Here is a 26,257-nt window from a genome sequence, read left to right as displayed (position 1 = left end):
CACAAAGAGGGGCTCCTCAAATTTGAACTAAAACCCAAGAACCTACGATTTGAACGTTGCATAGATTTCAACATGTGGGGGCCACTTGAAGCTGAAAAAAGATGGAAGCTCCTCCAAACATGGTTGAGAGAGAGACCCCACTTTCCGAAATAAAAGATTGCACTACACTGCTGTTTCTCCTCTGCATGTGGGCCTGCTTTTCCACAACATGGACTCACAGCTTTCCATTTGAATTTCAAATTTTTTGAACGGTATACAAGTGAGAAAGTCCACATACAATAATACAGGACCATAAAGAATTCTAAAGTTTGGATTTTTTTGGGGTTTCAGCAGCTGACGAAACATGGGAGACTCAGCTTGTCTCATGCAACCATTTTCTTACACTTCTGGGATTTCCAATGAAGCAAATGAGGTCAGTTCATGAAACTATGGAATTAATTTGAGTTCTTGTTTTCGTTTTTCTTGGTTGGGTGGATATGGGGTCCTAAAGGTTTTTGCTTTGCTTTTTCTTTTCTTACAAAATCTATGGTTGCTGAGGAACTAGAAGTATGTCATGCACCAATATTTCTGCATCCGCTAACTAAAATACTCTCACCAGAAAATTAGCTGTAATTTTATGGAGCTCAATTGGGTAGTACTTTAAGCTTTCCCACCAAATGAAAGCAGAGAAAAGTACCTAAATTTATATTATTTTCTGCATTTTCTCCATCAATTGCTTTTCCAAACGGTATTCAGTTTCTTGTGAAAGATTTCGCCACTATTTTTCAGGTTTTCATCTTTTAATGGGACTAAAATTTCAATTTCTAGATGGGTTTAAGAAATTTTTCTGCTTCAGGGAAACCCCATTCATGCTCTGGGGCAGTCAATCTCATTTGGGAGGTTCATGTCAGAGTCCTTAGCTTGGGAGAAATGGTCATCCTTCTCTCACAACCGCTATGTTGAAGAGGCCGAGAGGTACGCCCGGCCTGGCTCGGTGGCTCAGAAGAAAGCTTTCTTTGAAGCTCACTACAAGAAAATTGCAGCTCAAAAGGCGGCAGCCTTGCTTGAACAAGAAAATGCTGCAGCAAACAATGCCCCAAAACCAGCTGAAGAAGAAGATCTAGATCACAACATTAGTACCCATGATTTGCAGATGACGAGTGAAAACTCCAACGAGGTTGTTGACCAACAACCTAAGGTCAAGGCCCCATATACTGAGGCATATTCTACTGTCCATGACAATGGCTATGGTTCAAATGCTGGGATGGATATATTTGAAGGTGGTACTGTGGATGAAGCTGATCTGGTATCTGAAAACCAAGTTCTTGTGGAGAATTCTTTGGAAGTTGAACAACAGAGCCACCTTAGGGATGCTGATAATCACAAGCTAAATGAAATGGAGCTCGGTGGAACACCGCAAATGAAGAAACCCCTAGTGAAGGTATGGTTGACAATTTGTGTTAGTGTGTCAAGTCAACTCACTGGTTAACTTGAATCCGACCCATTTAGAGTACGTTTCGGAGTGGGATTTTGTAGACAAAAAATATGATTTCATACCAAAACGCAATAAATGTTTCATTTGAGAGTGCGTTTTTAAAATGTCACAGTTTGAAAATGTAGAAAAAATTATGTTTTCAAATCGCTAGTAATAGTAAAAACAAAACTCATTATTTTAAATATTAAATTGCGATATTTTGTTTTGATTTTGAGGTTGCGGTGCTTACATGATTGTCATTGCAACAGAGTTGCATCTCTAATCAAGATTCTTTGGGGCCAATGAGCAAGAAGAAACTACCACTTTCTTCCTCAAAGTCATGGATTCATAAGAGAGCATCTAAGCTCCCATCTTCACCTGCCAAGCACACAGCTCCTATTTGTCCCAAGAAGGAAAATAATGCTACTCCAATGAGTATGAAGCCAGCAATAGACTCTGTGGATAAGAAGAGATCTCCTAAATCACATCATAAGTCAGTCAATTTCACTCCTATTAGAGAACTTAATAGATTCACTTCAAAAGTAATCCGGAAGATTGAAAGTTCAAGAGTTGGTGGTAGTTCTTCTAAGGCATCAAAAGATTGCTCGACTCCTTTGAGGACCCCAACTATGGTGCTTTCTTATTTCCCTGCACTTGGTCTCAAGTAATGTTATTTTGTATATTGGTATATGACTTTAATACATTGAATGAGGTGGTAGTGAAAATCAGCCATTATTAAAAAAGAAAAAGAAAAATTAAAGACCGATTCTCACTACCACGTCATCCCTAATATAATATAGCATTACTCCTTGGCCTCTCAATTATATGGACCATTTACTTTTATCAAAAAATAAATAATAATTATACAGACAATTTTCTTTTTTCTGAATGAACTGTCAACTTTGCAGTTCTCGTCATGCATGCTAAGATGATTTCATCTTGGAAATGCAGGTATCTAAAAATGTGGAACAAATGCATCCTTCGGCTACCCCTTGGTCAGAGAAGAGAAGGTATCTGATTTCATAGCATTCTCACAGTAGCTCAGAAAAAAGAAATGGGTTTTATATATTATTGTGACTTCTATAAATCACAGGGCCAGAACACCACTTGATCCCTCAGTCTCTGGAAGTAAAACAGTCGGCCAAAAATGGCGCTTGCTCACAACCGAGTAAGCATATTTCACTTGGATTGTCACAAATAGTTCACATTTGTTAATACATAGAGATTTCATGATACTAGGAATACGATGAAAAGGAAATAAATTACTTGCATCAGCATATCGAATTCCCAGTCTGCTGCTAATGGAACTCATGGAAATGAGCATTCTAGGAAAACCAAATAAGACATACCATTTCTGAAGGAATTAAAGGCCTTTTGAGTTTTTTTTTTTTTAATAAGTAAAAGGCCCTTTGAGTTCTTCTGATAATAACTGTTTATTTTAATGACAGTTGTTCAAAATATTTGAGTGCATGCAGAAACAAAATCCAGTCTCCAAATTTATCCACCCCTTTCTTCTTCAGGACAGAGGAAAGAGCTGCTAGGAGAAAGCAGGCAAGGGTTGGTCTTGTTGTTTTCATATTTTTATACAATGAACTCTGTTTTGTGGACGATAAATATGAAACTTATGGATTTGTATGCCTTTGCCATTTCTCCCTTGTCGCTTCCAGAAGCTAGAAGACAAATTCAATGCTAATGAGGCACAAAAAGTGCAGCTGCAAACAAAACTCAAGGTTAGAACTCTGTGCAGCTTCATGGATATGATTGGAAAACTCAAGGAAGCAGAAATTTTGTCCACATAACTTGGTTTTATCAATGGCATTGATTCTATGACCATTTGTGCAGGAGAAAGCAGAAACAGAAATTAGAAGACTGCGCCAAAGCCTTTGCTTCAAAGCCAGGCCACTGCCTAGTTTTTACAAGGAAAGAAAAGAGCAACCGAGTGAGATAAAGAAGGTATCTTTCCTCTTTATGTTATCTTACTAGGCTGTCTGGTTATCTTCCAGTAAACTTCTACATAACTGGCCATCTTGAGTGGTGTCATTTTATTCTGCAAAAGTTTTGACTGGTTTAACATCTTTTCCTTCCCTTTTGACATATAGGTTCCATTGACACATCTGCAGTCACCAAAACTAGGAAGAAAGCCCACTCGAGTCATGGTAGAGACTACATCCCCTCTTCCTCCTCAGAAGCCTTCAATCAAAAGAAGTGGCTCCAAACATGTCCATGGAAAGGATAGTCGAATTCCAACTCATTCTCTCACTCCACAATCTGTAGTGGATACTCATGAGAATAAATCTCCAAATATTCCCATGGATAGCCAGAACCAAAGATACTACAATTAGATATGCACAGCAGAATATCATGGAACAATGTGCAATATTGTTCAATAATGCCACTGATGCTTAGAGCTTAGAAAGACTTTCGGATTTGCTTAATGATTCAGCACACCAGAAAGAAGCTGCCAGGAATATGGGACCATTTGTTCAGAGCAAATTCGTACATTTATGCAGAGTCTCCTTCTGAAATTAGTACTTTGCAGGCGTGTATATTGTAAAATGTTTTCCTTCATCTGTACCAAATACTATAATTGAATGCATCGCCTAACTTCTTGATCCCACCGACCATGTGGAGTTGCTGAGATGAAATTAGAAAAAGGTTTCATTTGATGAATATCTAGACTTGCAATAGAGAAATTCAAATCTGCCAGGAATTTGACTGAAGCAGCACAGGATTTTTTTCATGCAGCAGCTGTATCATTTATACTTAAAATGATACCCTCAATTTTGGATGGTTTTGGCAAGAAAAATTATGGAAGGCTGGAGCCTGGATTGTACTAGCAATTTAAGTCAATGAGCAATTCATTCCCCACTAGCCTGGATTGTACTAGCAATTTAAGTCAAGTATCTCAATATCGGGTACACAGTTAAAAAGAAGACGGAGGCAGAATTTAGTATGAGCAGGGCCAAGGGCCAATAAATTGTATTATTAGAGGTCAATATGCAAAAAAAACTATTTACCTTATTATAAAAATTATTTTTTTTTACCTTAAATTATTATTATTTTTTTCCTTACGAGTTGAGGGGTGGCCATGGCATATATGAGTCACCCCCTTCCTCCGTCCCTAGTTATAGATCATGTGGAGTATTGTGGATCAAGTATGACACTTTGAACTGTCAAGTGAGATAAATGCTACGAGTACTAATGAATAAACTTCACATTATCTTAGCATTTATCTGTTTTTTTTTTTTTTTTAGAACTAGCATTTATCTTTTAGTAAAAGATTTGGTATCCCTAATATATATATTTTTTTTTAAAAAAATAAAGAACGTTCAAAAAAGAAATAGACAAAGCTTGGAATCTGGATTCACCCACAAATAAGACTTTCTATGTTAGCAATCCAACAGTTGGAATAATTCAAGACCTCTAATTTAACAACCGCATCGGTTTAAACAAGCAGCATCACAAAGGCAACAGCAAACAAAAAAAGGAAAGCTCCAAATGAGAACAAGGTAAGTGAAGTTCTTAACAATAACGAAAATATCTCCCTAAACTTTTAATTGAGAGAATGTTCATCTTCTGTGGACATGTCAAAAAAAAATTATAAAAATATCTTTAATAAAATAAAAAATAATATATATATATATATATATATATATATTGTGTGTGAACATTTAATCATTTTTTTAAAGAACAAAAAACAGAGTGCGAAAATAAGAAGAGTTTGTTTAAAATATTTTTGTCTTTTTAAAAAGCCAATTTTGTTGGTACTTTTAGAGCTTGTTTAAATTATGTTCAAGAAATAGAGTTTTTAAGTAAAAAAAAACTTTTGGACAAAAGTTTTATTTTTAAGTTTTTGACAAAAGTGTATTTTAACAATTTTTAGGCTTTCTGGACCCTTAAAAATGCTTTTAATTTTTTTATCGAATAAATAATTTTTTTCTCAAATGGACTTTTTGCGTATTAAAAACACTTTTAAGTTCTTCGAACACAACCCCAAACAAGCCTTTAGAAAGACATTATTTCAATTGGAAGATGAGGATATACAAATAGTCAATCGGGTAGTCTAGTTTGGGAGAAATATGTATTTTTTTTTAAAAAAATTTAATAAAGGAGACCCGAAATTATATTAAATTTTTTTTTTAAAAAGGGTCATATATATTCGTTCTTTTTTGAAACCCTAAAATCCCTCAAGTCCCTAACTCTGTCTCTGCCGCTCCCTGCCGCCACCAACGATTCTGATCTGGTTTCTCTCTCTCTCTGAGAAGCTTCTCTCCAGTCTCTCAGGTTTAGTGTTCCGGAGGCATTTCCTTTCACCGAATCACCGTCTGTCCGCCGTTCTCTTCAGGTTTAGTGTGCTGCTGCGATTTTCTCTGTTTGTTTATGGTTGAAGACTTGAAGTGTTTATGGTTGATTTTTTCTTTTTCTTTTGTTTGAGGTGTTTATGGTTGTCAATGTTGAAGTGTTTCTTCGCATAGGGGGTCGGTTAAAGTAGATTTTCATTTTGTTTAATCTGTGATAAACCATCCTTACATTGTTTTGGAAGAATTCTAAAGGAAAAATATTGCAGTCTTACATTTCTATGTTAGTGATTACTTGTTTGTTGTGGACTATTTTTGTTAGGGAAGAATATTGTAGTGTTGTGTTAGAATTTTTGAGACTTCGTATATGGACAAATTTCGTTATGTTGTTCATAGATTGGGGTGAAAGTGGGTTGATTAGGGATAATTTTTTTTGTTTGTTTGTGTTATCAGTGTGTTACATTACTGGATTCAGAGTAAACTTATTGCCTTTTCCTAACTAGCTTTATCAGTGTTTTTATTCTGTGTTAATGTGTTATCACAGTGTGTTGGTAACAGAATTAATGAGAAAAAAGTGTCGGACTGAGGCCCATTTGTTATTCATTTGTGGTGATTGCAATTTTTGGCAGCAAAAGGAAGCAGAAAAGATGGCGTACGCGATGAAGCCGCCGAAGCAGCAGGGTGTGGAGGAAACCCAGGAGCAGATTCACAAGATCAGGATCACTCTCTCCTCCAAGAACGTCAAGAACCTCGAGAAAGGTACCCCACTTAGTCTTTTGCTTTCATTTTTCTTTTCGTTCTGGTCCATATGATGATGATGATGAAAGAGTAATAAATTTGGTTCTGAGAATGGTTTAATAGCAGAGGTGGGGCATTCTTTGATTATTATCTTAGGATTGATTTGGGGTTAGTTGTTTTGAGATGATTTTTGGTTTATCTTCTAAATTAGATATGACCCATTTGGGGGTTTTATCATTGTTTGTTGTGTTCAGTTTTTTGTATTATTCTTGAGTTTTTCATGGTTGTTTCAATCTTATATCTTGTTGGAATACTTGGCATCGATTGGACTGAGGTTTTGTTTCTTTCGTGATTGATAGTTTGTGCTGATTTGGTTCGTGGTGCCAAGGACAAGCGGTTGAGGGTTAAGGGACCAGTGAGAATGCCCACCAAGGTTCTGCACATCACCACCAGGAAGTCCCCTTGTGGTGAAGGTACATTTTGATATCTTACTTGGATTCATATACTTGGCTTCCAAAAAATATCTGCAGCATTGACCTCATTGTTTTTCAATATTCATTGGATACTCCTATCTGATCCAATTTAAAGAACTTCTTTAATGGTTGATTATTTAGCTTGCTGTTACTTGTGTGTCTGCTTTCTTCTTCCCTTTTTCTTTTTCCATGGCTATCTTATCTAGTGCCTTTGTAAGAACTTGTATTGCAGTGTTCTTTCAAGTATGCTTCCATCATTATGACATGCATGGTACTTTGGCCTGTTTGTTCATTATACATTAGTTTCCTTTCTTCATTATGTTGTCACTTTGCTTCAATGGCGGAATGGTGCATTGCCTCCTACTTAATGAAGGAAGGCAGGTATTGGAAGAAATATGAAAGTAGGAGGTGAAATTGTCTCTTTGGGGTGTTTGTATAACAACTACAAGGCAATAAGGAGAGACATACATTATTTTGGTTCCTAGAGACATATCAGATTAGTCATTGCAACTTCTTGCACTCTTCAGTAACTTTGTACCTCACTTGTCACCTTGTTTATTGTTTATGCTAATAGTAGCTTTCTTGAAACTGAAAGGAAAGACCTAGGGGCTCAAATATATGAGCCTTGTGACCTGGAAGTCGTCTATGAAAACCATTTTGTAAAGTCATGTTTTCTGGTTTGCAGGTACCAACACTTGGGATAGATTTGAGCTTCGCGTCCACAAGCGAGTTATTGACCTCTTCAGCTCCCCAGATGTTGTTAAGCAGATTACCTCTATTACTATTGAACCTGGTGTGGAGGTTGAAGTTACCATTGCAGATTCTTGAACGTGGCCTACTTTTGCAATTTCCCTCTTCAAAATCATTTTAGTTATTAGAAATCTTTACTTTATGTTTCCCGGTTGTCTGGGAACATACATCAAGCCTCAGATCTTGATTGGTGAGCTGTAGTGTAATGCAGTATGTGTTTTTCAAATTTCAGTATGTTTTTAAAGTGAAAAGACTTCTGTGAGGAGGGATTTTTTTTTTTTTTTTTTTTTTGTTGCAGTTTTCTAAAGTTGAATGATTATTGAATACCCGAGAAATTTTTTCTTTTTCAAGCGTTTCCAGTGGAAGTCATCTAATTCCATGATCGGAGAAATTGATGTCGGTTTTTAACTTGTTAAATTTGTGGTTCAGAATAGTCGCCATTTTAAATACCCTATTCCACTAGAAAGGATCTGTTGCTTAACGAAACTAAACATTGAATTGTTATAACGCCATTTTAAAATAATCTATTCCAAGGATGGAGGCAAATAAGATAAATAGAGCCATATGTAAAATATCTCCAAAATCCCATTCACATTCCTGTTATGCATAAATTCAAGCATACACACCCAGTAAACCTCTTTTACCCATAAGCACCATCTATGTAATTGATATGGTGCAATAAGAAACCAATTAGATTTAATTTACAACCGGTTAACTGCAAGGAATTTCGTAGGCCCTGATGTTATCTACACCAATGTCAATTGTAGTTGATGAAGATAAGAGGATCTCGAGGCATGGCAAATGTAGTTGTAGGGGGATGCTCCATAGTTGGGAAACATCACTGTAAATGATTTACAAATAAACAAAACTTAAATAGTGGACATCTTCATTATTAATCAAATAATCACATATTAATCCAAGTTTATTAAAGTTTATTGATCTATCAACTCCAAGTTAGTGGGCTTAAAATTTGTATTCACAATATCCCTACAAAAAAGAGGTTTTAAAAAACATTAAATCAAAATGCATTTTAATATGAAGTAATGTAAATCAAAAAAATTTATAAGAATATCTTGCTTGCTTATGTGAAGGACAATGGCTTGTCACATGCTTCTCAATTGAAAATATAATGTTCATATTGTCTTATTGATTGGCACCCCACTTCTGCAAGAGGAATTTTTTCACTATTAATACTCATCTTAGGGAGTCTACAAGAGGAATTTTTTTCAAGTTTTGCAGGATTCTGCCTAAAAGCAAGTGAAAAATACAATTTGAATTATCACTATTCAGCATAAAAGCAGATGCAGAAAGGTTAATTGGTGGCATAAACTGCATTTTGTAGGATTGTGGAGCCAAATCCAAATCACAACAACAACAAAGAACCAAATTAAACCAAAACAGAACATATAACTTAAAACAATTCTCTAACTGGAGGACCATTTGGGTGCTTGAAATTGTGAACCCTATAGCATAATGCAACCTTTTGGCCCAGCAGACTTTAAATACCAAAATAAAAACAATCTTTAATTAACCCTTTATCCCTCTTAGAACTCCCTAAACTTTTCCCACCAACCAAAATGGAATTGCTGTAACGATTTGAACAATGGAAAAGAGGGCAATTTGAAAGAATTTCTACAACAAAGCTTCTTTAAATGATTCACAGATATCCATAATTGGAGCCGAGTATAAAGCTCTGAAAGAAGTATATAATTTGAACAATAGAAGAAACCAGAAGCAGAAAGCAGGTTCTTTTCAACATTCAGTTAATGCGAGAATGGGCCTTTGAACATATACATACCTATTGGCCATCCACCTTTTATAAAAAATGGAAAAACGAAGAAATCAGTGAATTGGTTATATACGCTTCAATGATGCCTGCCTTTCTTTCGCTAGCATGAAAAGTCACCCTTGCTGATTGCCAATGATCATCTGCAGCATCAGGCAAAACAGATGTCCAACGTTGAGGACCCTATTGAATGTTGGGAGGAAAATTAATGCCGAAGATTCCCTTATTCATAAACACAAGGGATGCACTGAAGAAAGTTGAAAAAAGGAAAAGAGAGCTTCAAAATCTTTCAAGCTTCATATAAAAATGAAACAAGGTATACAGGATGATTTTGTACAGTATTGACATATATTCACACATCACTGCTTCCTCTTTTCATTGTATTTTCTGGGAGCAAATTGACAGGATTAGTCAAATTTAGCAACCATAGCCAACAAATCAACTGTTACACATCAGAGATCTTTTTATCTTGCATTGTTTCATCCAAGCTGTAATCTTCTGATGTGGTGGCCCCAAAGTTGCCTCTGCAATTCAGACTCTTGCATCTTTTGTCCACCTCTTCAAGATGTATTTGGTTGGGAGCAGCTTTAAGTTCCGATAATCGAGCACTTTTAATGCATGGCTGCACAAAATTCCCACGGACTCGAATTTCATACAATTGCAGGCGACATTCTCATCAACAGAATTAAAAGTAACTGTGTACTCTTGTAGCTGCCCATATATACTTACTTTGTACTCAGACAATGACCCATTCTCAGTGCATTGGTTTACGACAATATTTAGACATGTTTCATATTCTAGCTGAAACCATTCAAACATTTTTGGCGTGTAAATATCCCTTGCCTGCTTCAACAGAATTACATCCCCCATTAATCTTGGCATATGTTGGCCCATATCATAATTAGCTTCTAATTCCTTGTAGTGCCAATCATTCAACACCTTTCCAAGATGCTTGAAAAATGGAAGCACATCTGAGTCAAACTTTAGATACTTCTTTAAGTTAGGAGTAAAATTTTCACGCAGCTGTGAACTTCTAATGTCAGCACAAAAGTTATGCCTTCCATATGCTACAGCCCATTTCTCTCTACATTCAAATATTTCATGCAACCACTCATTCTCCCAAAGACCATATACGTCCAGCATAGCCTTCCATGCATTAATGAAATCCTCCTCTTCCTCATGATCAAAAAAGCAACTACTTAAATCATTACTGAACGAACCTGAGCCGACAAACATGTGGCCAAGTTGTCTAAGTGCATTTTGGTACACATGCCATACACACATCCGATGATGTGTTTCAGGAAATACGGAATCAATTGCTTCAGTCATTGCTGCATCGCCATCTGTGAGGATAGTCTTAGGTTTCTTTCCAGACATTGCTTCTACAAATGTTTGAAACAGCCACTTGAAAGATTCAACTGTTTCATCGTATAAAAGTGCAGCACCAAAGATCACCATTTGCTTATGATGATTTACCCCAATGAAGGGTGCAAAAAGTCTGCAATCTTTGTATAATCTGCAAGTTGTGTCAAAGCAAACCACATCGCCAAAATCACTGTAGTCCACCACCATCTTTGCATCCACCCAGAATACGTTAGCTATTTGATCATCAGCATCAAGTTGGATGGCATAAAAGAAAGAAGGGTTCTTTAAATGTTTGCTTTGAAAATATAGCCGTATCCTGTCTGCTTCTCCCTCTCCAATCTCCCTCATATGTCGGGAAGGTAGTTTACTTTTATAATCTACGGGATCATAAGCCAGATTCTTGCAATCTCCAATCGTCTTACATAGTAATTCAGAGGCTAATCCTGGTTGTATCTCAGAGCCATCAACCAAATTTCCATCAACACCTTGAGCTACAGCCAGTCTCTTTTGTGATCGCAACATGCGAACTCTACATGCAGCAACAAGCTCATGATTGTGCTTTTCTTCAAAGTGAGTGACACGATATTTACCATCAGGCTGACGAGAAATGACCAGTTGCGCCAAACAGCCAATTCTTGTTTCCTTTCGAGGTCTCTTCACGTTTAAATCTCGCTTGTCTTTCTGTCGAAAACCTTCTCTAAAACAAGTAAACCGTCTGGATGCCACAACACCATCTATCTTACTCCTATTTACATAATCTTTCCGGACACTGAACCCTACCCGTCCAGCATATGTATTGTAAAACTCATACGCATGATCTTCTGAGTCAAAACACATTCCAAGTTTTGGTACACCATCCATCCCAGGATGATTGGCTATGTCATCTGCAATCGCTTGAAAAAAGTTTAATCTCTTTTGTGATGGTAACATATGAGCTGTAGATGGCGTTACCAACTCATGATTGTGCGTTGTTTCAAAATGAGTGACACGAAACTTGCTGTTGGGTTGACGTGCAATAGTCATATGTGCCAAGCAACCAGTTCTAGTTTCCTGCCGGGATTTCCTCACATTAACATAATGTTTGTTAGGCCGATAACCTTGTCTATAACAAGTATACCTTCTGGACACCACTGCACCATTTATCCTACTTTTGTTCACAAAATCTTTTCGAATGCTGAACCCTTCCAGAACAGCATATCTACTGTAACACTTATATGCATCATCTTCTGATTCGAACTCCATGCCAACTTTTGGTATCACATACATGTCATCCTCACTTTTTACAATAACACTGACCCCTGAGAGAGGATTTGGGCTCTGAGACTCCAGCCCACCAATGATGCCCATCTCAAACTCGTTAACAGAGGATACCTTTGGGGTCTGACAGTCCTCACCATCAATTTCCTCCTGACTCTTATCAACAGAAGAAACACTCGGGGTCTGAGAATCATGCTCACTATCAATAACCACCTGACTCTTGTCAACAGAAGAAACATTTGGACTTTGACAGTCACAGTCACCACCAATAACCACCTGATTCTGCTCAACAAGAGAAGCTTTTGGGCCCTGAGAATCCTTCCCCGGATCAATCACCAATGCAGGTGATGCTTGGCGCTCATTTTCTATATCTTCTTCCTGTGGATGACTTGTTATATCAGGCTCACTACTGTCCATCTGACCTTCAGTACAAGTATACAGGGAAAGGAAAATATTGTGAGAAAAAACATATAGCAGCAACTTATAGAAGAACAATCAGCCATGATCCATATTAATACCCTTTAATCGAAGTTACACACAGATGTAAACATATCAAACATTGACCATGACCAAATAGATTCAATGACAGAAAAGGAAAGAGGAAAACAATACCCTCTCCCCTCCATAAAGTGTAAAGTGAATAGAAGTAATCTGCTTAAAATTGTTGCCAAATGCTCGAGAACAAATACTATTCTTCATTTCTTCTACCATGTCACTCAACTGAGAACCAAACTGAGCCATAAAATCTAGAGAAGACTATAACATCTAAAAATGAAGATTCTTGAACTCATATTCTCCATAAGAACAGCCAACCCAACGTAATGCATTAACCCTAACATACAACTATCCATCAATGTTCCATAGACCTTCTAATTTATTCCTGGTACAAATCAAAAAGGGTTCTTTTTTTGGGGGGGCTGAAAACCAACATGGGCGTGAATGCCTGGGTCTTTGTAAGCATCCCCAGTTACTATGCTTTATCGCAATCTCTTTATACCATAATGCCACCTATATACAAGGAATTAAACAACCTTAGAATACCCAAAAACTAAAACCAACAAAATATAGCATCAAACAAAACATGGAAAAAATAAATAAATAAATAACCCAAATAGAACCCACTACAAAGTACAAAGTAAACAACAGAAAAAACCACGCCAATTGAATTTAACATTAATGCTCAGCTTGGTTTACTCAGTAAATAATGAAATTCAGCATAACATAAAAATATTTTTTTTGTTTTTTCCTGAAAAAACATGTTAGCGACTGACAATAATTCAATTGCATGAAGAATTTTTATTTAATTTTGAATTTCCAGCACAGGAGCGTTAACCTGAGAGAAGAAAGGGAAAAGAAGGTGAGGAAAAACCTGCTGCGATGGTGGCGCAAACTTGGTGATGTTCCGGCGGGTGTTTTTCAACGGACCAGATTCATTCTGATCTGGATGAACGGTCGGATGTGTTGGCCAGGCAGAGCAACCGGAAGAATTGTACAGACTTGGGGCTTTTCTCAGCGGTTCGGCCAGAGAGTTGTGGAACAGAAGAGAGAACTGGACCAAACTCACGTGTGGTCGTCCGTCTTGACGTGGCAGTTCATTAGTGGTTATACCAAACGGCTACATCAAGGAGCCCGTTTTGGACGGTACTTTTACTTACCATGAAATGTTTAGCCCAATGGGCTTCCAAGCAAACACTTTTAATCTTCGCTAATATTTTAGACACCAAAACAGTTACAAAACTAATCTTAATTGTCTTCAAGAAGTGGCTTAATTGGTTGGAATCATGTCTAATGAAGCAGGTGTTACTAGTTCGAATTCTCCTCTTCCTTTTGTGCGGACATGTAAAATAATAATAATAATAATTTAAACCACAAATAAATCTACTAAAATAGAGAAAAGTATAAGTGACCTCAGAAGAATTATTGTAAGATTGTGTAGTTTGGAATAAGGATTTTATGTTTGCTATGTGTTTTCTTTAGCCCTCTTTTATGTATTTTTAGAGGGATTTTTCTTTTCAAGTTTTCATTTTTACCCAATTTAAAAACTTCTAAGTCTATAGTATATATTTTTTCTAATTAACACTATAATATATGTATTATAATAGACATTTCTGTTGATTTACAAGAATGATTCTAACTCAAACTATTGAAATAAGTCTTTCAAATGCATGGTGAAAGTTAACACGCTTGTAAAATCAAGTATATGGAGATTAGAAAGAAAAAAAAAAATCTAGTATATGAAAGCTTTTCATATCAAATTGGATAAAAATGAGAGAGGGTCGGGCCTCGGTGCTCGCACGTCCTCTCACACTCCCTGCCCGAATTTCATAACATTTAAACAAAAAATTATAAAAAAATTCTGATTTATACAAGTCAAAGGCTAATATGTTGCAAAAAGTCGTAGTTTTTCCCTTGTTGGACCTTATCTTATTATTGCTTAGACTTGCACAATAAAAAATACAAAATTAAGAGTACTAACATATTAAAAATGACAACTTTCATTTATACCATGGCCCCGGATAAGAATCCATGACCCATTCACATATAAAGAGGGGTACATAAATTTAACAAAAGTACAAACAAAAAATTAAAATGAAAAGAAAAATGATACAAAGTAATCATTCACAATGTATCAAAGAGAGATAAAAGTTCACATTTCTTCCACTAGACACCATCCTTCTTCTCCTTCAACTTGGTCCAACACAAATTCCACATCACAATAACTTAAATTATCACTATTATTGTTTTCTTCCCCGTCCTCATGATTAATATCAACCCTTATCTCATTGTCCTTATTACATGGAGATTCAAAATTCATTGTCTCATCATACTCAAAATCACTATCATAAACTTCGTCATCATTCATATAATCACCAGACACATGATCCAAAAGATCTGTGGCAGAAACCCCAGAAAAACTCAAGCCGGGTTGCCCGTCGACAACCCGCCAACTGATTAATCGAGAACTCACAACGACGTCGCATGACTTCAACTTCTGGGCCCCTTTGGTCTTAGGCTTGGACTTACATGCCGGGTTCACATGACACCCATTGCACCTTGGGGTGCCACACTTGCCGGAGAACTTGGAGTGGTTGGTGGGCTTGGATGGCACCTTGGTGAACAACCCAGCAGTTGGGGTTGAATCAAATTTGTTGACAACCCGGGTTTCGGGTCTCGGGTTTGCTGGAGATGGTAGGATCCGGTAGGTCCTAACCATTCCATGTTGGCGACCCTCTCTCTTCATATTTGGTGTGTGTTGAGGGCTAATGAGAAAATGAGTGATTGGAGGATTGTGTTGTGCCCTCTCCTTATAAAGGGGAGAGAAGCTTGGGAGGCAAGCTGTATTCGTATGGACCAAGCAAATGAGATAGACAGCTCATTTAGATAAACTTAAGAGAAACATTATTGTGTTAGTTGGAAAGTATGCTTGACTTTCTATATTATAAACTATGTTAAAAAATTAAGGACAAAAACAATTTAGTATATTAAAGTAACATTTGTCCTTAGAACTTGGTGCTAAATCAAGCACCAAGTCCTAAGAACCAAACTGAGCCTTAAAATCTATAGAACATTATAACATCTAAAAATGAAGATTCTTGAACTCATATTCTCCATAAGAGAAAAAACCATGCCAATTGAATTTTACATTCATGCTCAGTCTGGTTTACTCAGCAAATAATGAAATTAGGCAATCAGCACCATTTCAATTTTCTGCAGACTACAAAACCAAAATAACATTAAAAAAAAAAAAGGGGTAAATCCCACGTAAATTACCACCCAATTGACAATGTCTCCCAAACTTTCAATTGCGACAATATACCCCTAAAACTACCAAAACATTGTCAATATCCTCCTCAAAGCTAACAAAAAGATCAAAATACCCTTATATATTTCTTAATATAACAAAAATACTCCTATAATTAAATTGAAATTTTTTAATTTTTTTTCTTATCAAAAGAATTTTTATTTTTTTATTTTAGGTTTTTCAAGAAATTTTAATTTTATTTTATTTTATTTTTTTTTAATTTTACTAAGGGTAGTTCGTCATTGGGAGGACATTGACAATGTTTTAATAGTTTGGATTGTACATTGTCGCAATTGAAAGTTTAAGGAGGATATTATCAATTAGGTGGTAGTTTGAAGGGATATGTAAAATTTTCCCAAAAAAATAATATATTTTTTTCCTGAAAAAACATATTAGTGGCTGACTATTATTTATTCAATTGCATGAAGAAATTTTATTTAATATTTATTTAATTTTGAATTTGATCACAGGAGGGTTAACTTGAGAGAAGAATGGGAAAGGGAAAGTAGGGGAAAACCCCCTGCGACAATGGCGCAAACTTTGTGATGCTCCAGCGTGTGTTTTTCAACGGATCAGATTCATTTTGATATGGATGAGTGGTACTTTACGTGCCATGAAATGTTTAGCCCAACGGGCCTCAAATATATGGATTTATATGAACAGAGCGAAGCTTTATACATTTTCTGAGTGCGGGCGATCAGGACACTTAACAAGCGGCTCTCTGCTTTCCTCCTTGAGTTTGGGAGAGACTTGAGGTTGCTCCACAGGATAGAGCACAAAACGTTGGCACATGAATATAATGTCAAAGGACATGGATACCTGCAGCCGCATATATATTTCATCATATCTTTTAAAAAAATAAACAGAATATAAGGTAAAAAAAAATATCGATGCCCGCGGTCGGGTCGAACCAGGATATGTGCTATTGGAGGGTTCAATCATAAAAAAATATATATTTTAAGGGGTGTTTTAAATTAATGTATGCACAAGATCAATCACCATTAGTTGAAGTGGGAGGCATTGAAGGTGAAAGTAAATCAGAGAAGTGAATAATATTCTATATATACCAGAGACAACAGCACCTTCCCTTTGTTTCCATAAAAGTTCACCAAAGAACCTGGAAAAAAAGCAACAAGTTTAGGTATGTATGTATTATGCACTGGAGAGAAATTTAGATGGAAAGATACATGACTAAGGAATAAGTAATAAACCTTGATCTATAGACTGCACAGCCATCTGCAAGAAACTTGTCAACGCTCCAAAAATATCGAGTAAAAAATAGCCAATACTGAATCCATCTGTGCTTTTGCGCTTAAAATTCATAAACACCTATATTTCATAACAAATTCATCAATACAATATGGAGAGCCACTCCTACGGTTACTTTAAGTATAAAGTTCATCCAAAAGACGTAAATAACAGAAATAAGTTTCGAACTCCGGACATTTCTAATACTATGTTAAATCACAAATTATCCCAAAAGCAAGTTGATAGGAGTAGATAAATTTAATCTTTTAATTTATATTTTAACACACCATCACAAAATGTTAAAGCATTTACAAGTATTCTCCTCTATCAGCATAGCCAATAGATTGAGTCCATCTCCTTTATTAATAAATATAGAACAACATAAAGGGGTTACAGATTTGACCTGGGGAATATATTTGATGACTGTCATAAAAACTTGAATTGAGCTGCAACATAATTGAATTCAAAGAAAGTTAGAGAGGAAATTCAACCAGAGATCAAGGAATCTTGAAACTGTATGATCAAAGACAGCACTTCTGTAATGAAGTCAACAGAGAAAATTTAAGGAAGTTTCTGCTAGATAGGCATATGGGGAAAAAGAAACTTAGGTTAGTATTCTGCACCACTACATAGCATAAGCTGGACTACAGTACATTTCGTCAATTGGTAAACTTCTATGTAGAGCTATAGGACTACAGTACGTTTCATCATTGGTAAACTTCTATGTAGAGCTATACTAAATTAATGGTAAATTTCAACGTGGAACTGTACTTGGTACAGGCAAAGTGGTAATCCAAGACATCATCTTGATATGAAGAAATAAACATAAACGTAAAAGAGAAAGAAGAGAAAAAGAAGAAGAAAAAAAATCATTTCAGATTTTATGATCACCCTACGCAAATATGAACTATGTTGTTCGCCATTATTGCCATTCACGTAAGGTTCAAATTCAAGGTACAAAAAGCTAAAGAGAGCATCTTACTTAAAGGTGGAGATTAGCCAAAGCCAGGAATGACTTGGCAAAGCTATGAAAAAACAAGCAGCAGCAAATAGCCACACAGCAGAGATAATTGCAATAGCTATCTTGGAAACCTTCTGACTTCCGCGCTGCACAAAACCATCAAGAAAGGCCAACTTAGATACTCCGCCCTCTAACAAGATTACTAGCTAAGATAAAGATCTCACACCTGTAAGATGAAAGAATATTTGATCTTAAGAGGAAGGAGAAACACTTACTTCATAAATTACAATTTGGAACAAGAGAAGTGTTGTCACAAGAACGGCGTGGGTAGAAAAAGCAACATCGTTCGCAGCTACAGGTATCATCTACAATAATTAGAATGACAACGAAACGAATAAAGGGATAGTAATTAATGTAACGTACACCAAAAACCAAATTGAACATATTAAGTTGACCACTCTCAATCTGAGATTTCAGATTACTACGATAACTCCAAATGTTGCCTTCTTTACATTCATTTTCTTAAAACAAACCGAAACAAATTACCTCAACAATTAAGAAAACTAACCCATGCCCTCATATATAACATCTTATCATATTTCAAACGATTATCTTCACCTAAAACAAACAATCAAAAAACAGTCAAACATAAAAATTAAGAAAGCCCAAGGAAGGAACTACTATAGAAAGCGTACTCGAGGCCAATATCTCTGAGGTAGCTGCACTACTCAGCGATTGAACATGTGCCTTACCAGTTGCACAAAGTCACAAAATAGACACAACGCCTTCTTGGTTAAAATAATAAAATGGCTTCAACCAGAAATGAGATTCTGATTTTACTAGAATTTTGTTACGATTCTAAATGATAAGGATTTAACCAAGCCAGTATCCAACACTCCTAAGGGTTTTTAATCAAAGGGTAGGCCTTTAACAATTAATATCATAATAGATACCATGTCACGGATTCGAATCACGAAGGAGACTACTTATAGGCTAGATTAGAATGTCTTGGTATTAAAATCATTGAATACTAATAAATGAGCAAAGCCGTCAAAAGGTAGCATTACCATCGGGTCAAACCTCGTGTTCGGAAGCGTGATGAAATTTTATGATCCTAATGATTAAAATTTAAGTGTTTAATCACGTCAGTATCAGCTTTTGGATCAATAGTTAGGCCATTCACAAATTTGCAATGAAAATCAAATACAAATAAGCAGAACTTCAAATTAACTATCTCAACCACAATCCAAGAACAACACTATCTACACGCATCATGTAATATGACTACCATCTATCTACATGCATAGAGAATCCCAAACTCGAAAAGTTTCTATACCTTGTTGAAAACTTAAAATGGTGTTTTTTTCCCTAGAAGAAGAAAGCACGAACCTCTCCATAGCCGTACTTTTCGTAGTACTGCTTCTGAATAGTGGGGCTAAAGAAGAGGGACGCGTTGTATATCAGATACGAGGAGTGCTTCGTGAAATTCAGCACCACAAAATCGAAGCTCATCCCCACCACACTACGTTCACACCCCAACAGAAAAAACCCAAGAACAGAATTAAAAGCAAGGCGTGTCTGGAAACAAAGTCCAGGCCAAGAAAAGAGATGGGAAATTTATTTGTGTTGTAGAAATACCTTTTCCTGCGGAAATTCAAGATGACTTGTGGGTAGAAACCCATGGTCCATGACAAGAAAGAAGTCCATCCCAGAACCTGGTACGTGATTTCCAGCGGAACTGAGTTCCAAGAAGCCATTTCTCTCGCTGTTGGAGAGGAGAGCCGATGAATGGATAAACTTCTTTTCCTACATCCTCTGAGTACATCTTAATCTGAAGTAGCTGTCTCCTAAGAATTTTATATTTCAATTGAAGCTCTTTTATGTGTAGTCTTCTGTCCTTTCCCTTCTCTCTCTCTCTCGGGACTTTGTCCGAAATACGGCCACTTTCAGATATTTATATCTCCTACACATCCAGTTGGATGTAAAGCACCTGCCATATATGAGCTCCTTGCAGCTGTTGCTCATGATGGAATATATTACTTGGAATCTTTTGCCACTTTTGTCGATATATCTGTTTTTTTATGGTCAAAAGTGATTTAAGTTTATGAAAAGCATTGATCGAAGGGCAAGTACAAGTCCCACTCAAGTAGCATGGATCTTTGATTCAGATGCTAGCACATTATTTATGCTGCAGCTAAAAATTTCAAACTTTTACCCTTTTTCACTGCCATCAACCCTTACCTTCACCGTAACCACCCTCACCCACTACCAATCTCTCACCATCACCACTAACCAACCACCCTTTTGACTGCTTTGAGAGTGATCAAATTATCCCAATGACTACGGTAGTGGTTGCCATCCCTAAGTGGTCTTTGGGAGTGACAATGACAATGGTCACAGTGAAGGTAGGGGTCGCCCGCCACCGGAAAGAGAGAAAGTATTTAAGTTTTAAACATGTTGTATAACATGACAAAATCTAGGCCGATGGATTACTCAAATTAAAGTTATTAGTTCAAATTGATCTTTCTTCTCATACAAAAGGCAAAAAAGTAAACGTAAATTACAACAAAGCTTGACTAATTTTCAAATAATATTACGAGTTTCTGTCGACAATTGACTGCCTTTCATTTGTTTGTGTGTAAAATAACCATAAGGCTTAACTGACGTTTTACATTATGAGCTGAGCGGAGATTTTTACACATTTTCTGATTCTGGGTGATCAGAAGGCTTAATAAGTGGCTCTCTGTTTTCCTCGATGAGTTTAGGAGAGACTTGAGCTTTCTTGCCAGGATACAGCACATAATGTTGACACATGAAAATAATGTCAAAGAATATAGACACCTGCAACAACAAATTCCATCCAATCTTTTCAAATACACAGAAAAGAAGGTCAACAAATATAGATGATTGCAGCAACATATTCTATCTTAAAAAGAAACCAATGAAATATCAAAAAATCTTTAGAAATAAAAGAAAAATCACGGGTAAAGATACAAACACATATTTGATTACGATTGGTCTCAACTATATCTCAAGCAAGAAATCATCTTTAAAAGCTATATGTTTCTTTTACTTCATGCATTCATCATCTTCTACATTGAATTTTACTTTTACAAGAATCTCTACACATGAACGATCAACTCCTTCTTCACTAAATTTCCTTTTTTAGTTAAAACTATTTGGCAATAATTCTTATATTAAAATGACAATTTGAATTAAAATGTGACAATAGAATTTACAAGAAAGGGCATAGCAAATTCATCTACCACATATATTCTGGCAAAAGCATGAGAAAATGCATGCACGGAATTGGCAATATCAGTTAAAGTAAAGAGGTATAAAAGGTGAAAGTAAATCAGAGAAGTGGAGAAGTATTATATACCAGAGATAGTAACGTCTTCCCTATGTTTCCATAAAAGTTTACCCAAGAACCTGCAAAAAGCAACAAGCTTAGGAATATATATGCATGAGGCATTAATTCAGGTGGCAAGAACTAGGGTTGAGGAAGAAATAACAAACCTTGATCTATAGATTGCACAACCATCTGTGCATAATTTGTTAACCCTCCAGAAAAATCGAGTAAAATGTTGCCAATGCTGAATCCATCTGTGCTCTTTCTCGTAAAGTTCATAACCGCCTATATTTCATAACAGATTCAGTAATGCGATATGGATGGCCATTCCAGTTGTTAATAAAGGTAATGATACCATCACAAAATGTTAAGCAATTACAATCAATTTTTTTTAATCATCTTCTGAGGTAAAGACAACTAAAACACCCAATTAAGCGGCAGCAAACAATTTTAGGATACATCAAAAGCCATGTAAGTAAGCTGTCTCACTTCAGCTTATATATTTGCATTTCCTGATACTACTTTATGATAATAGAAGCATATAATTCAACAACTGATGAACCCAATCTATTTCACTCTCGCTGTTCCATGGTAGCCATCAACTTTTGCTAAATAAAAAACAAAAAGCAAAGTCAAATTTTAGAGGCTTTCCCAACTTTTAAAAATATCAGAGTTCAGGTTACGAAGCTAAGTGAAACATGATGAACAAAGTCAAATTTTAGAGGCTTCTCCAAGCACCCAAAGTTTTATTGAACAATCATAAAGTTATCGATTCAAAATTACCCCTCCTATATCAATTATAGTTAATGATACCTAAACATCAACTTTAATTGCCAAATAAAATCACTGGCAAATAAAGGTGAAGTTACCATCACACTAGTCCTCCAAAGTGCCTCTTCAAACACTGGTATGGAACTTAATTGAAATGCATCTAAATTCAAAAACTTTAATTTGCAACCGAGGATGTTCAGACAGATAACTATTAAAAAGGATTGAAAGAAGTTGTGTAACATTCAATTCAAAATAGCAGATTCTCCCATAACAGTTATGCCTCCTCCCCCCCTCCCACACACACACACAAAAAAGGCCAAATCCAACCCAGCCCCTCTCGTCCTAATTCTGTTCTTTTGTTGTGCACCCACAAGACAAGTAAATTGAAGTTCCTATATTCGATAGCTAGAAAAATTTGAAGTCAGTGCCTGTATGGATTTTCATATACAAGGCAATTGTCAGATTGCATCTATCAAAATAGCCAATAGATTAAGTATTTTCAACATCTCCTTCACTAATAAAAAACGACTTCAAGGGGGTAACAAATCTGACCTGGGGAATATATTTGATGACAGTCATGAAAACTTGAATTGAGCTGCATGATAATTGAATATATTTTAGAAAGGAAAGTTAACCACAGGTCTAGAAATCATGAAACAACATAATAGTAGTCAAAGACAGCACTTTTGTAATGAAGTCAACAGAGAAAATTTAATCAAGTTTCTGCTATATAGGCATGAGGAGAAAAAATACTTAACTTAGTATTCTCACCGCTTCACATCATAACCAATTTAAATTACAGTAAGGTACCCTCAAATTATAGACATTCTTGTTTGCAATCCCTCCTCTTGTCATCTTTTCTTTTCCCTTTTTTTTTTCCTTGGTGGTGGGGGGTTGTGATGTTATAACTTATAAGTACAGAGAAAAAAAAAAGGCAACTATCTGAAAAGCCCAATTTTTTGGGATAAGTACACAAAAGAAATGTCTCCTTAAGATTGGGGGACAGAGATCACAATTATCTGCCCCCATATTTGCCCAAAATAGGACACTTCATTGCACACTGTTTGTGGGTTGAATTTCAACCTAACAAGCATCATATATCACTCCGAGATTTCCCTCTAATCAAGTGAAAGAAGGCCTTTATCAAGAGCCACTAGTTCATCTGCAGCATCATGCCAACTTTCCACTAATTCAGCAATAAGCTCGTTTTTTCCAATCCTCACAAGCTTAGCTGGCCTGCCAAGAAGGCCTTCACGCCAGTGCTAGAGAAAAGTCCTACATGTAAGGAGAGGAGTCTAGAGTTTCTTTAACTTTCGATACATAAGCTTTAGCAATTTCTATCCTGGAAAGATTATAGATTAAATATGGTCATTATCAGATTAAAGTTGAGGTTTAAGAAATGAATATGGAGTAACCTTATCTTACAGAGTAAAACCAAATCAAAAGTACCGAGGAACATTGCCTGTGAAAAGCATTTCATAACCCAAAAATTTACGGCAGAAGAAATGCTAGGAAGCTTTACACTCTGAATGCAACTGAGATGGAGATAATAGAGATGAAAAAGGATGGCCTCCAACAGGATCACGGACATTATCACATAGGGGCAAATACCAAGTAAATTTGTACCCATGCTCAACTTATTGGCATATGCCATAGCATTAAGTGACAAATCCACCTTCCCAAACTAGATGTGGCAATTTCAATCTCACTAGTGTTAAGGCATACTCGGATCAGATCTTGAAAGTTCATTGATGGTAAACTTCAACGTGAAACTATAATACAGGCGAAGTGGTACTTCGAGATACCATGTTGATGTGAAAAATAAACATAAAAGTAACAAGAAAGAAAAGAAAAAAAAGAAAAGATCCCTTTGCATTGAATGATCATCCTATATGAACTTAGTAGTAGCAGCCATCATTGCCATTCACATGAAGTTGAAATTCAATTTACAAAATCATAAAGAGAGCAGCTTACTTAAAGATGGAAATAAGCCAAAGCCAAGAATGGTTTGGCAAGGCTATGAAAAAACAAGCAGCAGCAAATAACCACACAGCAGAGACAATCGCAATAGCTGTCTTGGAAACCTTCTGACTTCCGCGCTGTACAAGACCAGCAACAAATTAAACTCACAAGATTACTAAGATAAAGATCTCCCACCTATAAGATAAAATAACATCTGAACACGGTGAGGAAAAGTAAACCACGTACGTCATAGATTACGATCTGGAACAGGGTAATTGCTGTCAAAAGAACAGCATGGATAGAGAAAGCAACATCGTTTGCAGCTACAGGTATCATCTGCAATAATTAAAAAAACAACAAAACAAATAAATGGTTAATCATTTATGTGAAGAACAACAAAAACCAACTCAAGCTCCCATCCTTTAACATGCAGAAGTTGGCTAGTCAGGTTCTAGATACTGCTACTTGTACAATCCTTGTTTAAAAACCAAACCAAAACAAATTACCTCCACATTTCACAAAAGTAAATAAAGCCCCCATACCATCCTACCATATTTCAAGTGAACATCTTCACTAAAATAAATAATTCAAAAATAAAAATTAAGAAGGCCCAAAAACTAGAATTACTATAGAAAGCCTAGTCTAGGCCAACCTTCTGCTCTAACTCAACAATTGAACACATGCCTCACGAGGTGCACAAATCAGCAAACAAGCACATCACCTTCTTGATAGAAATAGCTTCATCCATAAATGAGATTTTGATTTCAACTAGAATTGACCATGAAAAATCAAATCCAAATATTCAGAGCTTCAAATTCACTATCCCAACCACAATCCAAGACCATCACTGTCAACATCATATGTAATATGACTGACTACGTGCACACTGGGTAGAATACCAAAATAAATAAATAAAAAAGATTAATTTTTCTTCCTCTGTTCCTTTACAAGAAGAAAGTAACGAACCTCTCCATAGCCGTATTTCTCGTAGTACTGCTTCTGAATAGCGGAGCTGAAGTAGAGGGACGCATTGTATATCAGATACGACGAGTGCTTCGTCAAATTCAGCAGTACGAAATCCAAGTTCAGCCCCACCACACTACGTTCACAACCCCACCACCGAAAAAGCACAACAACAAAATTAAGAAGCATGGAAATGAAATCCAGGCCGAGAAAGAAGATGATGGAAAATTGCTTGCGTCGTAGTAATACCTACCTTTTCCTATGGAAATTCAAAATCACTTGCGGGTAGAAACTGATGGACCATGAGAGGAAAGCTGTCCATCCCAGAACCTCGTACGTGATTTCCAGCGGAATTGAGTTCCACGACGCCATTTCCCTCTCTCTCTGAGGGATCAGACCAAGGAATTCCCCTAAAAAAGCCTATCCAATGAAGAGTTTTACAAGTTTGTTGTATAAAAAGGTTGACAAGCAGCAAATTCGGTTCTTTTTTTCTTTTTGACTACTTTTTTGGGCTGAAAAACTTGGGCAAATGAAAGCTGCTTCCGTTGCTGTGATTGGTGCCAAAATTTCATCGAATCTGAACCGCCTGTGGTTGTAGCATATACATTGGCGGCCTTTTTTGATCTCTACAAAAGCCTATGAACCCAGACGACAGTCCAGGCACGTTCATTCAATCCTTTTTATGGCCCTTTTGGGAAATCTCTACCAAAGCTGCTTCCGTCGCTGTGATTATTGATTAATGGCCTACCTGTGCTGACTTACTCCATGACGTGTCAAATATGTACAGGCCTAATGGTACAAGCCGACAAGCAAAGAAAGAAGGAAAGATTACTTAAGGGGGATCCTTGCCTTAAAGGGAAAGATATAGTAAAAGAAAAATACAAGTGAGAATGTTTTCTCCAAATTTATAAGTTGTTTTTAAAATTACTATTTAATTTAAAAGTCACGAATATGAAAAAATAAATGTAAGAAAATAAGAGTTTGAAACTTATAATCCTCCTTGAGAGGTGCTGCAGTTCGGTCGTGGCGGAAAGAAGAAGGTTTTTGCAACCAATAAGAAGATGCCACCTAACCTAAG

The 26,257-nt window shown here is 36.3% G+C and overlaps 6 protein-coding genes across 10 annotated transcripts; 2 read left to right on the top strand and 4 right to left on the bottom strand.

Annotated features, from left to right (window-relative positions):
- The first annotated feature begins 187 nt into the window (after positions 1 to 187).
- Positions 188 to 4,072, top strand: LOC132181358 (protein WVD2-like 7). 4 transcript variants are annotated; one of them, XM_059594543.1, is made up of 9 exons: positions 188 to 412; positions 836 to 1,420; positions 1,723 to 2,085; positions 2,405 to 2,463; positions 2,547 to 2,621; positions 2,929 to 3,010; positions 3,121 to 3,183; positions 3,296 to 3,406; positions 3,553 to 4,072. In XM_059594543.1, exons 1-9 carry the CDS (start codon positions 344 to 346, stop codon positions 3,793 to 3,795), a joined length of 1,650 nt encoding a protein of 549 aa, XP_059450526.1. In that variant the 5' UTR covers positions 188 to 343; the 3' UTR covers positions 3,796 to 4,072. The 4 variants fall into 4 exon arrangements, with proteins under 4 accessions (XP_059450526.1, XP_059450527.1, XP_059450524.1 ...); XM_059594544.1 differs by having other exon boundaries at positions 189 to 412; positions 2,929 to 3,004; XM_059594541.1 differs by having other exon boundaries at positions 189 to 412; positions 2,902 to 3,010.
- A 1,555-nt stretch (positions 4,073 to 5,627) lies between these two features.
- On the top strand, positions 5,628 to 7,990 carry LOC132181119 (small ribosomal subunit protein uS10y-like). The gene is made up of 4 exons (XM_059594195.1): positions 5,628 to 5,798; positions 6,381 to 6,510; positions 6,849 to 6,962; positions 7,648 to 7,990. Exons 2-4 carry the CDS (start codon positions 6,399 to 6,401, stop codon positions 7,788 to 7,790), a joined length of 369 nt encoding a protein of 122 aa, XP_059450178.1. The 5' UTR covers positions 5,628 to 5,798; positions 6,381 to 6,398; the 3' UTR covers positions 7,791 to 7,990.
- Positions 7,991 to 9,769: 1,779 nt separating this feature from the next.
- Positions 9,770 to 13,684, bottom strand: LOC132183088 (protein FAR1-RELATED SEQUENCE 12-like). Of its 2 annotated transcripts, XM_059596486.1 has the most exons (3): positions 13,490 to 13,684; positions 10,228 to 12,542; positions 9,770 to 10,120 (listed from the first exon to the last, which is right to left on the bottom strand). In XM_059596486.1, exons 2-3 carry the CDS (start codon positions 12,535 to 12,537, stop codon positions 9,944 to 9,946), a joined length of 2,487 nt encoding a protein of 828 aa, XP_059452469.1. In that variant the 5' UTR covers positions 12,538 to 12,542; positions 13,490 to 13,684; the 3' UTR covers positions 9,770 to 9,943. The 2 variants fall into 2 exon arrangements, with proteins under 2 accessions (XP_059452469.1, XP_059452468.1); XM_059596485.1 differs by having other exon boundaries at positions 9,945 to 12,542.
- A 913-nt stretch (positions 13,685 to 14,597) lies between these two features.
- Positions 14,598 to 15,380, bottom strand: LOC132183016 (uncharacterized). Its single transcript, XM_059596402.1, has one exon. The coding sequence runs from the start codon at positions 15,359 to 15,361 to the stop codon at positions 14,768 to 14,770; it is 594 nt and encodes a 197-aa protein (XP_059452385.1). The 5' UTR covers positions 15,362 to 15,380; the 3' UTR covers positions 14,598 to 14,767.
- Positions 15,381 to 16,478: 1,098 nt separating this feature from the next.
- LOC132182507 (cystinosin homolog) lies at positions 16,479 to 20,148 on the bottom strand. Its single transcript, XM_059595772.1, has 8 exons — positions 19,770 to 20,148; positions 19,521 to 19,653; positions 18,407 to 18,496; positions 18,153 to 18,277; positions 17,574 to 17,616; positions 17,134 to 17,251; positions 16,990 to 17,039; positions 16,479 to 16,741 (listed from the first exon to the last, which is right to left on the bottom strand). The coding sequence occupies exons 1-8, from the start codon at positions 19,886 to 19,888 to the stop codon at positions 16,595 to 16,597; spliced, it is 825 nt and encodes a 274-aa protein (XP_059451755.1). The 5' UTR covers positions 19,889 to 20,148; the 3' UTR covers positions 16,479 to 16,594.
- Positions 20,149 to 20,681: 533 nt separating this feature from the next.
- LOC132180977 (cystinosin homolog) lies at positions 20,682 to 25,942 on the bottom strand. Its single transcript, XM_059593996.1, has 8 exons — positions 25,433 to 25,942; positions 25,183 to 25,315; positions 24,463 to 24,552; positions 24,229 to 24,353; positions 22,807 to 22,849; positions 21,651 to 21,768; positions 21,514 to 21,563; positions 20,682 to 20,972 (listed from the first exon to the last, which is right to left on the bottom strand). The coding sequence occupies exons 1-8, from the start codon at positions 25,549 to 25,551 to the stop codon at positions 20,826 to 20,828; spliced, it is 825 nt and encodes a 274-aa protein (XP_059449979.1). The 5' UTR covers positions 25,552 to 25,942; the 3' UTR covers positions 20,682 to 20,825.
- Positions 25,943 to 26,257: the final 315 nt, after the last annotated feature.

This window comes from Corylus avellana, chromosome ca5, assembly GCF_901000735.1.
Source record: "Corylus avellana chromosome ca5, CavTom2PMs-1.0".
Lineage (NCBI taxonomy): Eukaryota > Viridiplantae > Streptophyta > Magnoliopsida > Fagales > Betulaceae > Corylus > Corylus avellana.
The sequence above is the reverse complement of the archived record's forward strand: the minus strand, read 5'-3'. Positions and strand labels throughout refer to the sequence as shown.